Source organism: Malus sylvestris, chromosome 8 (assembly GCF_916048215.2).
Source record: "Malus sylvestris chromosome 8, drMalSylv7.2, whole genome shotgun sequence".
Taxonomy (NCBI): domain Eukaryota; kingdom Viridiplantae; phylum Streptophyta; class Magnoliopsida; order Rosales; family Rosaceae; genus Malus; species Malus sylvestris.
The window spans coordinates 4,147,403-4,162,502 of record NC_062267.1 but is presented as its reverse complement, the minus strand read 5'-3'; the positions used below and the strand labels follow the sequence as shown (position 1 = coordinate 4,162,502).

Sequence of the window (15,100 nt, the reverse complement as noted above, 5' to 3'; positions counted from 1 at the left end):
GAAGCTTATTGAAGCTAGAAGATAAAGTGACTACAATATCCATAGAGAAAATTTAAGGCCACACATACCGGCCAGGTACAAAATCAAGAGTTATTGGTACACAGAATGCAAAACTAATTTAACAAAACGATTGTCAAGATCCTATTCCGTCTCGATTGTTCCCGGGAAAAAAATTAACCCGAGCTCGAGAGGAATTCAAGACATCATGTTTCTCAGCTTAAAGAACAAAACTTGAACTAAAACCCCCCAAAAGAGATATACAACTGAATAAAATTAACGGTTGATAAAAGTTTCAAAAATATGTAGGGGAAGAAGTAAGCTACTGCTCCACCCCCTCGGAAGCCCAACGCCACAGAGCTTTCCCACGTCGACTGAAACTTAGCATAAATCAGGTAAGCAAACTCTCACATGCCTGGACCTCGGTTTCCTGGGCAAGCAAAAATTCCTGCCCGGAAGGGCTGGACGCAATGCTCTTCTTAGCAGTCCCAAAGATGGCTGTCCGGAACATGTCATCTTCCACCTTCTTGAGAATTTGCATCACAACCTTGAAGTCCAACACCTTCGCCACAGCCAATTTCCCAAGAATCTCACCAAAATTAGTTGGCGCTTTTGGCAAATCAATGCCAATGTCATCCAACAATGACCCGTAAAGAAGGCACCCGGTTCCTATATCAACAGATGTCAGCATATTTTTATTGACCAAGAACTCTAGGAGCTTTATAACAGGTTCAACACATGGTGGGATCTTTTCCAGAGCAAGGTTAATAGCTTCCTTGACAACCTCTGGATGGTGAGCTGGGGCTTTCAGCTCCTCCACACATTGAAGTGCTTCATTGAGAATCCGAACACTGAAATACTCCTCCAGCAGAGATACAGTTTTCCTTTGTAGAACAGCAAGATTTGATATAGCTGCAGGAGTCAAAGGCTTAGAAGAATTTGATACGGTTGCAGGAGCCAGAGGTTTCTCAGCTGGAATTGATGATGCAGCCGGAACTACAGGTTTGGGATTTTGAGTAAAAGGTTCTGCTCGGGAAGGAGGACCACCAGCTCCCAATAAGGCACTTGTTTTCCCAGCTATCATGCCACCACTGCCTTGAGGTAAATATTTTGAACTAAGAGAAGGTGTTTTGCTAATCAACGGTGGCTGGACACGGCTGACAGACTGGGACCCCAAACCATCACGCTTGGTCATTGAACGGGATCGATAGACCTCCCAATCGTCATTTTCAAGACCAGGCATTCCTGGCATTTTCCTAGTCCCGGGCATTCCAGGCATAGGCCTGGTGACAGGAAAACCTCCTGGGCTCAAATCCCCCTGGGAAGCAGCATTGCGAGCATTTCTCATCATTGCTGTCGATCCTGCACGCAACCCCATATTCTTTTCTGCATCTGAATGGATTTCACTAATGGTCTTTGCTTTCACCTTCCAAAAAAGAGAAAAAAACAAAAGTCAGATACACAAATCCCACTACAATGTACCACAATGCATTCTATGGTTACCTCTTTACAGAAAAAAGATGAAATGACAACGGTATGTAAAATCACCTCTTCACGCCTAGGGACCCAGTTGTTAGACCGCAAATCAAGAACATCACGGACCAGGAACCTCAACCGTGGTGCTAGTTGGGTGTTCGTGGTCAGCTCCTTCAACCTATTAAAATAGCCATCATTGATTCGCTGAGCCTTTTGGCTCTCATCCAGCTGCTTACCTATGGTGTTGAAAAATTGGCATATTGCCTCCACATTCTCCTCAGCAGGGCATGTTTTGCCATCACCCAGAAGCTCCTGTGTTAGACAAAAGTGCAGAGTTAGTCCAACAGTCAAATTCCTATACAACAACCCCCAAAAAAAAAAACAAAGTGAATGAACACTAGCAAGAACCTGAACAATATGGTGAACAATCTTCTCAGGCACCATTTTTTGCTTTAATAGTTCTCCAATAAGGCGTATGTTTCCTAAAGTTCGCAACTTAACCATCCGTTCTTTATCTCTACGTTCCATTTCTTGCTCAGGAGCAGTCATCTGCCTAATTTCTGCCCTCAAGTTGTCAGCACCTTCAAAAGCCTCTTGGCAATTATTCAGCAGAACACGTTTAAATGTGATTTCTTTCCCACCATCCTCCTCAGACGGGAAAGGAGGAAGCTTTGCATTAAGATCTGAGCACAAAAGCGCATACATAGGACAAAATGTTGGCTCCAGCACAGCCTTATCAAATATAAGAAAGATAACATCCTGCAATTCAAAGTGAATCCTCAAGTCCATTAGCAGGAAAGTAATAGCTAAGTATGGAGTAATAAGTATTTGAAGACTTTTAGTTAATACAAACCTTTAAAATATCAGGAGTGGTAATTCCAGAATCAATCAGTTGGCCCTTGAGAATGTCAAACTTCTCCGGGGTCAATTTGTTCAGTATACTGCACAAAAATTAGAACACTTTTAATAAGAGAATCAGATAGAACAAGCAGTTGCACCAAAAAAAAAAAACAAAACAAAACAAAACCATTCTAGCTTCTATTAAATTGCATCCTTTTAAAATGTTGAACAGATAATGCAAGCAAATCCTCCAGCTGATAGAAATCAGAGAATTAATTACCCTTTCACTGTCTTCAAGACACGATCCTTCTCAGAGAGTGTTCCTCTTCGAGCTGACCATGGAACTTCTGCCTTAATGAGGGTAGGAGCAGGCCCCGCCTGGTTTTTTTCAAAAAGCTAGAATAAGGAAACATAACTAATGAAACTGAAAAATAATTCAAAGATATGTAAGCAATACAAATACACGTCAACATTTTGGTGCCTAGTGCCCGCTATTACTAGCTTCCGGTAGTAACCTTTGATAGTTAATTATATATACCAGCCAATGATCCCTCACTGAGTACGAAGAGAAATCAAGATTAACAACCATCAAACAACTGAAACACACAATATTCTGCAATGACATCAAAATTTTGATATAAATTCATCCAAGACTTCAAGCTACAAATAACATGCCTCATGTACTACTTTGCTGTTAATTATTTTATTGGTCAAGGAACCAGGAAGAGTAAACAAAGTTGATCTGCAGTACAGCATGGGAAATATAGAATCTTAAGAGTAAACAAAGTTGATCAGCAGTACACCATTTATATCCTTTACACAATCGGATAATAACTTATTACCCCTTGGTTACCAGAAATTTGCGCCCTTCCAAACTGGGAATTTAGCTGGTCCTGCTGGTTATTGAATTGCTTTTTATCCTCTTCAGAAGCAGGTGCAGATCGACCACGCCAATCACGGTTATCTGGCTCAGAATATCGAACTTGGGGTTGAGGTTGCAGCTAAAGAAAATTGAAGTAAAAGTTAGAAATAGAATTCCCAAAAACATATAGAGAAAAGATAAGTATAGCAGACTACAAAATTATAGGATGAAAAATTTATTTGAAAGCACCCAATCGCATGAAACCGTGAAAATTGATATTGATGAGTTTTCGGTCCAGGTAAATAACACAGCTACATGGTAGAAGTGAATATTAAGCATACTCACATTGGTGGTATCTGCACGACCCCAAGTAGGATCCTCTATAGCAAACTCAGCATCTATTTCTCGTTTAACCTTCAAAATTTCTTCAGGGATAGTAGTGGGCGCCTATACCAAAGTAAGATCGTCATATAAGAAAAACACTATCATCCCCACCTTCCAGGATAGATACTAAGAAATATTCTATCCATCTTTTTAGTGCTCCATAACATAGTTAAAGAACAATAGTAGCTATAAAGAAAAGTGATCACAACAGTACCTCCCTAAGCTGCAATAGCTGATCCCTAGTATATCGAACTCGCTCACGACCTTCAAACCGTAAGTCACCAGTCTGTAACAAGAACACAGTTATAAGTGTTGAAACATATGAATGGTAATCCTCGTTAAATGAACCATACACCTCAAAACAGAAATAAAAACGCGCACACACATAGGAAATATGATATCAATGAAGAGTGAGGATGGCATGTGTGACCAAGCATAACGAACATCTGTATTCTAAAGTGAAAACACATTCAATTATCCCACATGTATGCATTGCACATCACAATCAACAATCATGAGAGATTTTTCAGTGTGCCGTGTACACCAAGTGTAATAATGCAAATGGTTGGAAACTTGAAAAAAAAAAATTCCAACCAAATATGTTATTACACTTGGTGTAACGGGCTGTGTTCCCGGCACACTAAAAATTTTCCCAACAAACATAAGCCAACATTATACTTACGACACTTAACATGTAATGCCGGTCCTTTATGGGCATTGCAGACTCATTGCAAGCCCACCTAAAAACCCGACATAGAACTCTTCGTCCATATTTACAGCTGGTACACATTCTTGAGAGCCCTGCCAAGAATTAGGACGTTTAAATCTAAAAATATCAATTTCACCCTCTTTCGACAACGAACTCCTTTTCTAAGCATCTGAAATTAAAATTTTGGTCTAGGATTACAAAAAAGCCTACTGTTTGAGGATCTAACGGAACAATGACTGAAGATCCAATTTTTACAATCAGTTCACTTCAATTTTCTCCAACCAATAATGGAATTCAAAACAAAAACGCAAACAATTCAAAACTCGAGATCGAAAATCCACCACAAACAAGTGAAAAAGAAAGCCTTCGAATTTATTAAACCTCCAGAACACCAGATCTACAGACCGAGCAAACACATTCGAAAATACAATTTCGTACACTAATATGCTTATACATTCATATATACGTATACATACAAATACATATATACAATAATATTATTTTTATGTGAGTGGGGAGCTAGGGTAAGGAGGGACCTTGAAGGCGGAAGCGAGGCCGGCATGGGAGGGGAGAGCCTGAGCATCAGAAGAGTTAGAATCGAAGCGAGCCGCGAGGAATCTGGGGGCACGAAGGCCGCCGGCGCCGCCAGGTCTTAAGCTTATCACCGTTGGATCCGCCATCATAACTCGCCGCCGTCGATTTTTCTTTTCCGACTAGACAAGCGGAAGAGATTGCAGCCGCGCGACTGGGTAGAAGTGAGAGAGAGGGAGGGAAGGGAGGGGAGGGAAGGGGGGTGTTTGGAACGGTGGATAGGGTTTCTCTCTCTATATATCTGTATGTGCAGAGAGAGTCGGCGCGCAATCTCTTCTCTCGCAGCAGCGAGCTCCGAATTAGGGAAGAGAGACAGAAACGCAAACCCTATTTATTTTACAAAATATTTTAACGCTTAAATTTTCCCGCAACGTATTTACACATTTTTAACGAATTTACCAAAAGTTGTATTTGCAGAGTCATTTTTTTACACATTTATTTTTACTTTATATATATATATTTTTTAATTTATTTAATCCGACGATAAAAAATTAAGAAAAATGTGTAAAAAATGAATAAGGGATTGTGGACTAAGGTCAAATATTCCAACAAAAAAATAACTTAGGTAAATGTAATTCAATTTTAATACCACCAATTTTTTTTTTCTTCAGTGTATTGACTTCAATTGGGACTTTGCGACACGTAGCAAAGTCTTAAATTATTGATTGTTGAATTGTTGTGTTTATATGATATCAATGTGGCTTCTAAGCCACGTGTTCTTGATTTTATCAATTAACAGAATGTCTGATGTTATGTGACAGGTGTTACACGTTATAAGTTTAGTGATTCGTCATAAAAGATTATATTTGGTAGGTCATTGCACTAAAGAGTCTAATGGCGTATGTGCAAATTATACTTTGTTTATTGTGGCACTAAAATTTATTTTTAAGTTTTTTCAATTAATATAATTTTTTTTTAATTTTTTGCTGAAACTATTCATTTTCCTGGTTTAGACCTTCTATAGTAAAAATAAAAGCTTTCCAAAATAACAATTTTCTTTTGAATTTTGTCTCCTTCAAGATACTTGCTTAAATTAATTAAATATTTTCCAAACTAATTCAGATTTTTTATTTTGATAAAAAAAATTATTTTACTTTTGTAGCATTGACTTTCCATATTTTCCTTTCCTCTTGGATTAGTAGAGGAAGAAAAAGAAAGGAAACAAAAGGATTTGGATCCTCTCTGAGGTAATTGGTCGGGATCCTTCTTATCAGTATATGTGAGCCGTTGGATTTTTATCCAACGGCTACAAACAGGAGGCCCTATAAAAGTTATAATAATTGTAACTGTTAGATAAAAATTCAACAGCCCACAGATACCAGTCAGGAGGATCCCGACCAATTGCCTCGAAGAGGATCCAAATCCCATGCCAACAGTGTAGTATGGAATTGGCCAATCAAAACGTTTCTTAAATTGACTTGAATTTTAGGTAATCCAATCAAAACGTTTCTTAAATTGACTTGAGTTTGAGGTGATAATGTTCGCATGTGAAAATTTCATAAGCAAGCCGCCATGTATGTACAACTTAACAACTTGAAAAAAAAATTACCACGAGGTGATTTAGTGGTTGTGAGTGAATTATAGACTAGCGGCAAATTCTGATTTGATTTCTGGCAATGGTGAATAACACGATGATGCTATGGGAGGTTAAAAAATGCATATGTGAGTCTTCTTGGCCCTAGAAAGGGTAGCGTGATAAAATAATCAACTAATCATTTTTCATATATATATATATAAACTTGAAAAACAATAAGAACTATGGTATGTTCAAGGTGAGGGATTTAAGATTCTTAAGTAGGGTTAATATGAAATGTTTAATATAACGGTGGTCATAGACAGGGTGAAATTCAAATTGGATAACTGTGACTTGTCATTAGTTGTCTCTCTTTTAAGAAAAAAAATACAAAACGTTTAATTTTTTTAGAATTTCTTTTAAATATGAATCTGTATTGTTAATATCAAACTCGTCAGCAATAAAATTCGAAACTTAAAACATTTATTGACCATTAAAAAACTTTCTTTACCGTAATATGAATCACGAAGTGCCGCTAGGCCTAATTAAACACCGAAAAGAGAGATGAAAAATAACTAGAAAAAAACCAAACACAAATCATCCGAAAAGAAACACAACCACTTAATTAAAAATGAATATATAAATAAAAACCACGTGTGGAAACACCTTCCGCGGAAGGAAGACTTGGAGGGATTCCAGAAATTCTCACATTCACACGACGAGCTATATATTGGGAAGAGCAAGCACTACGGCTTACCAGTCCCATATTTCCACCGAGTTCCAAAGTCCTCACCAGCAAAACAATGGCTTCCATGTCCTTCTCTGCAACATTTTCAACACCTTTACAGAGTTTTTCTCAAGCAAAAGCAAAAATAAGCTCGAATTCTTCAGCTTCATGCCCTTCCATGGCGTGCTGGATCAAATCCTCACTTGGGTCTTCTAAATCAGCACTTTTCCGAAATGGGTTGTCTTTGCAATCGGAGAATTTTAATGGGGTTTTGATCAAATCTCGGTCTTTGCGTGTTTATGCTAGAGCAGCTACAGAAAGGTCTCTCTATGATTTCACTGTCAAGGTATGTGTTCACGCGTATATGTAAAATAATAATATTTTCCTTGAAAGATTGCATCCTTTTTCGTTTACCCTAATTATTTGATGAAATTATGTTGTTTTTTAGTTTTCTTTCTGGGATTTTTGTTGATTTTTATACATGTAATGTTGTAAGTTCAAGAGAATCAAATCTGAAGTTAGAAAATTTGAACTAGGTGGTTGGTTTTTTCTTTTTCACTAATGTCTGGGGGCGACCCCAAGCCAAAAACGCTCTTCTTTGCGAGGGTCGGAACGTGTGTTGTACGCAGCTTTACCCTGTGTTGCAAAGAGGCTGTTTTCACGACTCAAACCCGATACCTTTCGGTACAAAGGAGCAACCTTTACTAATGTCTGAAATTTTGTTGATGCAGGATATTGATGGTAAGGATGTTCCTCTTAGCAAGTTCAAGGGGAAGGTTCTTTTGGTTGTCAATGTTGCTTCAAGATGGTATTATTTTCTTTATTGAGTTTGAACTATTTATTTATATGTAAATCGAATTTTCCGGAAGTTCTGTGTGGAAGACTGAAAGTTTGAGATGCTTGTGAATTGACCAAAACTTGTTTATTTGAATTTCAGTGGCTTGACTTCTTCAAATTACTCAGAACTGTCACACTTGTATGAGAAGTACAAACCTCAAGGTATTCTGCAACTGTGCGAAATCCCTGTTTTTCAGTTTCCTTAACAGTTTGTTCTCCGCAAAAATTTGCATTAGATTCGATATTATGCATTTTTTGAGATCCTTTGGATTAGTTCTGGAATTAGATCCTTAAGGGTGAGTGCTTTTTCTTGTCACACAAGTCACCTTCTTTTTGGTGATCAAGGTGGGTGTGTGCGGGGAGGATTAGCTTTCAAATGCGCTGTGTTTGTTCATTCATCTTTGACCACGAAACATTGTAGCAAAAGTCTTTTAATTGAGAATTTATTTTCTTAGTTGCTAAGGTGGTAATAGTTGCTGGTTTGCAGGATTTGAGATTCTAGCTTTCCCTTGCAATCAGTTTGGGGGCCAAGAACCCGGATCAAATGGGGAAATCAAGCAGTTTGCTTGTACAAGGTTTAAAGCCGAATTCCCGATTTTTGACAAGGTGCGGAATTTAACTGCATGTCTTCCATCCATTACTTTCTTATTGGAATTTTTTTTTCACGGATATGGATGTTTGAAGTACTAAGAATGCATTACAGGTTGATGTCAACGGTCCCAGCACAGCTCCAGTTTACCAGTTTCTGAAATCAAGTGCAGGAGGTTTTCTAGGTGACATTATAAAGTGGAATTTTGAGAAGTTTTTGGTGGACAAGAATGGAAAAGTTGTTGAGAGATACCCACCAACAACATCCCCTTTTCAAATTGAGGTATGAATTTCCTTGTTTATTTTGGTTTGTAAATTCATTGATTCCTAAGAAAATGTTAGGGAACTTGATGATTTGGTGGAACCTAGGTTTCTAGAATTATGTTTCTAGACGTTGACCGCATGTTGGAACTACATTTATCCTTGTTCAACCTTTCAATTAGAATCAGGGAACTTGATGATTTGGTGGTCAAGCAAGACTCGAATTTACGCTATTATGTTGATAAAGTGAAATAGTTTTCAGGTCTCCTGTCCTCGTAACAGCCCACTTTTTGTTTTGATCAAGTATGAAACTTACCGAATGATCAAGGCCAATATTTTTGTTTAACCACTGATGCTAATTGGAATGGTCCTGTAAATCTCCTGAGACTATATCTTGTAGTTGCTTTGTTGAGTCTGTTTGCTGAACTAAATTTCACTGGTACCGGAGAAAGAAAATGCGATAGTTCAGTAGCATCAACATCAATTCAACAACCGAAGCTTGAAAATATGAAACTTAATATTGGTTGCCGAAATGACATGTGCATTTTCTGCTTAGTGTGCACCTGAAGTAAACAGCATGGTAACTTGAGCATCGAATATGAACAAAGAAAATATATATAAGCCTTTTCTCTTTACAATTAACTGCTCTCAGCTTCTCTGTTTTGCCGGTCTGATTCTTTGTCGAAATTTTTTCAGAAGGATATCCAGAAACTGGTCGCAGCTTGAGCGAAAGAGCTGCACAACATGCACGGCGGCAACCAGTAAGGAGAAGATGGAGTGTATATGGAAATCCCTGTATACTGCTTTGTAGGTAATATCGTCTCTTCAGTAGCTTTCTCTTTGAACACTGCTTGGCGCCTTATTGGAATGAGTCATGCCTCCTTCATGCAGCATATGTATGGAAATAACTCATTAGTATGGAAATAACTCATTAGAAACACAGAGTAAAATTTCTGCATAGGTACGTGTCAAACTCTGATTAGCATATCAATAGGAATGGCGACTTCCAAGGGAACGAGCCAAGTAATTTTTTTTTTCCTTTTGTACTCGACGAACTCCTAGAAGAGAATGTTGTTTGGAATAGTTGTGTGTCTCTATTCATCTCTCAAGGAGGAATTTATGAGATATTACAAATCCTATCAATAAGGAAAAAGCTAATTTATATAAAATTGTACTAAACTAAGAATCTCAAGATTACACATAGTTCAAGTGAGAGCTTCTCCCCAGTAGGATAACGGGAGACGCGCCTCGAGCAAAGAAGCACGAACAACCTCCAGAAGCTGTTGGTTCTTTTGTTCCGCAACCTTATTTTGTTGTGGAGTATATGGACATGTAATTTAATGAACAATACCATCATGATCAAGAAAGGTATGAAGTTTAAAGTTCACATATTCACCACCATTATCATTCTTGAGAATCTGTTTTTGTGACTTACTTTATTTGTACCATTTTGTGGAATTGCTGTAAAGTAACTTCACTTTTGGACTTTATTAAACAAACTCAGGTCATATATGTTCAATCATCAATAAAAGTAACGAAACAATGAACAAAACCAAATGTAGCAGTTTTATATGGTCCCTATACATCATAATGAATTATCATAAATAAAACTGAACTTTTAATTTGACGAAAACAAAATACACTTTTAGCCAGTTCACAAACACCATATTTAAAGCTAGAATTATCATGCTTAACAAATAGGTTGGGAAACAACCTCCATAAATAGCCGAAAGGAGCATTTCCAAGTCGACAATGCCATAACCAAACCTTTGAAGCTTTATTCTTCTCCCTTTGAGATCCTTCCACGACAAGAGTTTGACTCAACATTCGGCTACTGTTCGATGTCAGCTCCAAGTAGTAGAACTTTCCCTTCCTAATACCACACTCAATTATCTTGCGATTCCAAATGTCCTTAAAAATATATAAGGAAGGCCAAAAGATTGCAAGGCAATATAAACATCGATTATTTGAATAACAGATAATAAATTATAATTAAAAAAAAGAACAACAAGTACGGAATCAAAATTAAGGGTATTATAAAAAAAGATAAGCTTCATTCTCCAATAATGTAGCTGCAATACCATCGACAGCACTGATGACAGTTTGATCGAAAAATATATTTATCGTGTCACACATTAAGCTTGAAGTCATTTATAAATTTGAAGTACTTTGCCTGTACACGTTGTCTTTAAAACTTTTACGTTTTTATTCATATAACACCTGATGATTCAAACATAAAGCTGCAAAATCAGACTTTGTTTTCTAAGTTACCAACTCCCTAATTATATTATTCCATCCAACCCTACTTTTGCGTCTTTGTTACTTCATGTAGGGTCATCAAGTAACTTTCTCGACAGATGTGAATCAGGTCTGTATGTTTGGTTTTTTTCACTGAAGTTCGAATCTTCCTGGCGCAGACAAAACCATTTTAACATAGACAAAAGACGCACTCGTAATTTGTAGACTCCCAGTCATCCTATTAGACTTTCTTCTTTGAGCCCCTCAGAGTCTTACCTCCTCTCTCCTTCCCCAGTACCAAGCTCCCCCTGTTACTTAAAAATGGATGATTACTCCTCTCAAGAAACCCAGAAAACAACCACCTCAAACCGAAACGTCGATGATCAAGACGACCACCACCATCCAAATCCCACCAACCCATTTGTCCAAATCCTCCAACAACCAATCCAATGGCTCCAAATGCTCTCCTCAGAGCTAAACCCTACCTTTGTCCTGGGTGTGGTTCTTGTTTACGGACTCAGCCAGGGCTTCTCAGGCTCTTATTTCAAAGTGGTCACGGACTACTACTGGAAAGACGTCCAGAAACTCCAGCCCTCTGTTGTCCAGCTTTACATTGGACTGTACTATATTCCGTGGCTCATGAAGCCGGTTTGGGGCTTGTTGACCGACGTTTTTCCAGTCCGGGGATACAGAAGGCGGCCTTATTTTGTTCTGGCCGGAGTTATAGGGACAGTTTCAGCTCTCACGGTTGCATTCAGTGGGAACTTGGCTGCTGTGGTGGCATTGACTTGGTTGATCGGTGTCACGGCAGGTGTGGCGATTGCGGATGTCACGATCGACGCGTGTATAGCCCGGAATAGTATTGAGATACGGTCGTTGGCTTCGGATTTGCAGAGCCTTTGTGGTTTCTGCTCTTCTGCTGGTGCTCTGGTTGGGTACTCTACTAGTGGGTTTTTTGTTCATCATCTTGGTCCTCAGGTACCGATATTGCTTTTTAATTAAATTTTTTTTTTCATAATTTATATGCAAATCATGAACCGACACATATATTAAAGTAGCTTACTGAAATTAAGAGAAGAAGAGTTTATATTTATTACATGTCAATCTATGATTAAGAACACGAGAAATCCTAAGGAGACTTTCACAAAACAAAAGTGAGATTCTTTATGTACGCTCTATCACCTCATATTTTTGACATAATATTTTATACTATTAGTATGAAAATTAACGCTAAACTGTTAGATGATAGTGAATTCATGAAGAATCTCACATTTAGAGAATCTCCATAGCATTTCTCGCTCGAGTCTTTTCTTTATAACAATCATAACATAAAAAGTTAGTAATCATATTTACGTGTGAGATTGGGATTTGCGGATAAAAGAAAATTTTGTTTACGTATTTTCCTTGTGCCGTTTTTACATCATTGATACTATGCAAATTTGACTGCTTATCATATATCGGTGTGCGTGCATGTCATATTTTTGTGCACCACAGATCTTCAAGTTTCAAGAACGACTCATGCAATATTTATCCAAAAGTTGTGGATGACTAGGAATAGAATAATGAACAACTAATTTTTGGGGTTCTAATTCCTATTGTATATGCATCCCGACGGCTGTGTAACGTGTTTAAGAGAGACTAGAATAAATATTTTTTAATTTTTAAAAATACCTGTTATGTTTACATGCTGTGAGATACATACGGACATGCAGTTATTAAATTGTTCATAATTTTTGGCGATGGAGTTAGAATGATATTTTTTTTCGGATTTTTGGTTGTCAAAGAGTGTTGTGTTAATAAGCGGTTTAGATTATGAATTCTGAAAATTTAAAAATCGACATGTTGTCTTGTGTTGTAGGGTGCATTGGGTCTTTTGGCAATCCCACCAATCTTTCTAACTGTTCTGGGCTTTGTTATATATGAACAAAGATCAACCAACCTTCACTCTCAGAGGAAGAGGGTTAGAAATCTAAATCTTCCACTTTTAATCGATTTTGCGTCTTGTCGATCGGTGCAAAAATGGGTTAACCTCCGTGTTAGAAAAGCTCGAATTTGATCATGTTAAAGTACAAATGTGTTCATGTTTGCAGGCAGTGGAAGAAGTGGGAGTGGCAATGAGCGGAATATACAAAACAATCAAACTACCTCAGGTGTGGAAACCTTCCCTTTACATGTACCTCTCCTTGGCCCTCAGTATTAACACTCAGGAAGGTAATTTTTATTGGTACACTGACCCTTCAGCTGGCCCTGCATTCTCTCAGGTCAATCCCTACAACAAAATTGATATTTCTCGCTGAACGAGAGTTGTTATTAGCACTCTGAGATGGTCATTCTCCACGGAAGAGTTCAGGACGACTGTTTTGGAGTCCTAATAACGATTTCCATCACCAGTTACAGTTTACTTCTTTTTTTAGGATCATTTGTTAACTGATTAGCTATTTTTATCCATGAGCAGGAGTTTGTTGGGATGATTTATGCAGTTGGTGCAGTGGCTTCGATAGTAGGAGTTCTGATCTACCACAAGACTCTGAAAAACTACCCTTTTCGGAACCTGGTCTTCTTTGCTCAACTTCTCTACGCCATGTCCGGACTTCTCGACCTAACTTTCATCCTAAGGTGGAACCTAGCTCTAGGCATTCCCGACTACTTCTTTGTGATCATGGAAGAATGCGTGTTTCGAATCGTTACCAAGATCCGATGGATGCCCATGATCGTACTGAGCACGAGGCTCTGCCCTCTAGGCATCGAGGGCACGTTCTTCGCGCTGTTGATGTGTATCGACAGCCTTGGCTCGCTGTCGTCGAAATGGGGTGGAGGAGCAGTGCTTCATGCCTTGAATGTCACAAGGACTAATTTTACAAACATGTGGCTGGCCCTTCTGATTAGAAATGTGTTGAGATTTTTGACTCTTGGTTTGATTTTCTTGGTTCCCAAGGCTGATCAGCTTGATCTGTTGATTCCTTCTGATCTTTTGACTAAGAATTCTTTTGAATTTAGTGATGTGGATGATCAGAGCTTGGAATTGGTCCCATCGAAGGGGAAGATTGAAGTTTAGGTGGCCAATTTTTTACGGTGAGAGGAAGTAGTGCCAGCGTAACTTGGTTTTATATAAGATTTGTGACGATTATTGCAATCGCTGCCTCATATATTATACAAAAATTTACATGACAAGTTTGGTTTGGGGGTACTTATCTTGCAAATGTTGAGAAATGTCTGAAGTTCGAATTCCTTCTCCATCCCCGGTGTATCTTATACCATGGACTATTCATGGTGCAAATTACTATTAGACAAAGGTATGGGTCGTTTGACTGTGGACGAACGTATATAAATGGTTCGTTCGACTATGGACGAATGTCCTATACAAAGGATTTTGGACAGATCATATAGTTTTAAAATATTTTACGTCTAACAATTTTATTTATTCATTGACATTAACGAGATACATTAGTAAAGCGGAAGCCTGGTGCACTGGGTACGACCTTTTTATTGACATTAACGAGATACATTAGTAGAAGTGCTCGACAATATAAGTTATAGGACACTTTTCACAATAGTATTAGAGCATATACTGCACACGAATTCACCTGATCGTATTCAAACAGCTTTATATCCGCAATCACCTCCCTTCCCCCATTGACTTGCGTTGACCTGCCCCATCCCAAAGGAATTGGATCCTCGAGCACAAGCTCAAGATCCTTTTGACCAACCCACGTGAGCCGTTAGTTTTTTATCCAATAACTACCATTATTATAACTTTTAAAGGAATAATCTATTTATAGCAGTTGGATTAAAATCCAACGACTCACGTGGATTGGTTAGCAGAATCATAAAACTTGTGCTCAGGAGAGGATCCAATTCCCATCCCAAAGGCCCCAAAGTCTTCCTTCGTTTTTTGACCCCCAAAAAGAAGGTCTTTTTTTTGTTTTATTAATTGCTGCCCAAGATCTTTCTATTTTTCCATTTTTCCCCGGAATTAGATCCTTTTCGGATCTCCACACTGGGGATTCCGATGATCAATAAATAGTAACCGTTCATCAAAGATCTTACGGTCATAATTTTTTTTACATTTTCTATGCA

At 38.2% G+C, this 15,100-nt stretch overlaps 3 protein-coding genes and 1 non-coding gene across 8 annotated transcripts; 2 read left to right on the top strand and 2 right to left on the bottom strand.

Moving 5' to 3' along the window:
- Positions 1 to 5: 5 nt before the first annotated feature.
- Positions 6 to 5,178, bottom strand: LOC126632182 (eukaryotic translation initiation factor-like). Its single transcript, XM_050302453.1, has 9 exons — positions 4,805 to 5,178; positions 3,774 to 3,845; positions 3,521 to 3,622; positions 3,156 to 3,314; positions 2,594 to 2,691; positions 2,327 to 2,414; positions 1,882 to 2,232; positions 1,546 to 1,785; positions 6 to 1,423 (listed from the first exon to the last, which is right to left on the bottom strand). The coding sequence occupies exons 1-9, from the start codon at positions 4,949 to 4,951 to the stop codon at positions 389 to 391; spliced, it is 2,292 nt and encodes a 763-aa protein (XP_050158410.1). The 5' UTR covers positions 4,952 to 5,178; the 3' UTR covers positions 6 to 388.
- Positions 4,250 to 4,356, bottom strand: LOC126633651 (small nucleolar RNA snoR103). Its single transcript, XR_007627129.1, has one exon. It is a non-coding gene; the product is annotated as a small nucleolar RNA snoR103 (small nucleolar RNA).
- Positions 5,179 to 7,091: 1,913 nt separating the features above from the next.
- On the top strand, positions 7,092 to 9,954 carry LOC126633337 (phospholipid hydroperoxide glutathione peroxidase, chloroplastic-like). The gene is made up of 6 exons (XM_050303922.1): positions 7,092 to 7,445; positions 7,831 to 7,907; positions 8,037 to 8,098; positions 8,424 to 8,542; positions 8,640 to 8,807; positions 9,482 to 9,954. The coding sequence occupies exons 1-6, from the start codon at positions 7,176 to 7,178 to the stop codon at positions 9,509 to 9,511; spliced, it is 726 nt and encodes a 241-aa protein (XP_050159879.1). The 5' UTR covers positions 7,092 to 7,175; the 3' UTR covers positions 9,512 to 9,954.
- Positions 9,955 to 10,097: 143 nt separating this feature from the next.
- Positions 10,098 to 14,194, top strand: LOC126633335 (probable folate-biopterin transporter 6). Of its 5 annotated transcripts, none has more exons than XM_050303918.1 (4): positions 10,098 to 12,001; positions 12,882 to 12,983; positions 13,114 to 13,173; positions 13,479 to 14,194. In XM_050303918.1, exons 1-4 carry the CDS (start codon positions 11,345 to 11,347, stop codon positions 14,076 to 14,078), a joined length of 1,419 nt encoding a protein of 472 aa, XP_050159875.1. In that variant the 5' UTR covers positions 10,098 to 11,344; the 3' UTR covers positions 14,079 to 14,194. The 5 variants fall into 5 exon arrangements, with proteins under 5 accessions (XP_050159875.1, XP_050159877.1, XP_050159873.1 ...); XM_050303920.1 differs by having other exon boundaries at positions 13,114 to 13,234; XM_050303916.1 differs by having other exon boundaries at positions 13,114 to 13,284.
- Positions 14,195 to 15,100: the final 906 nt, after the last annotated feature.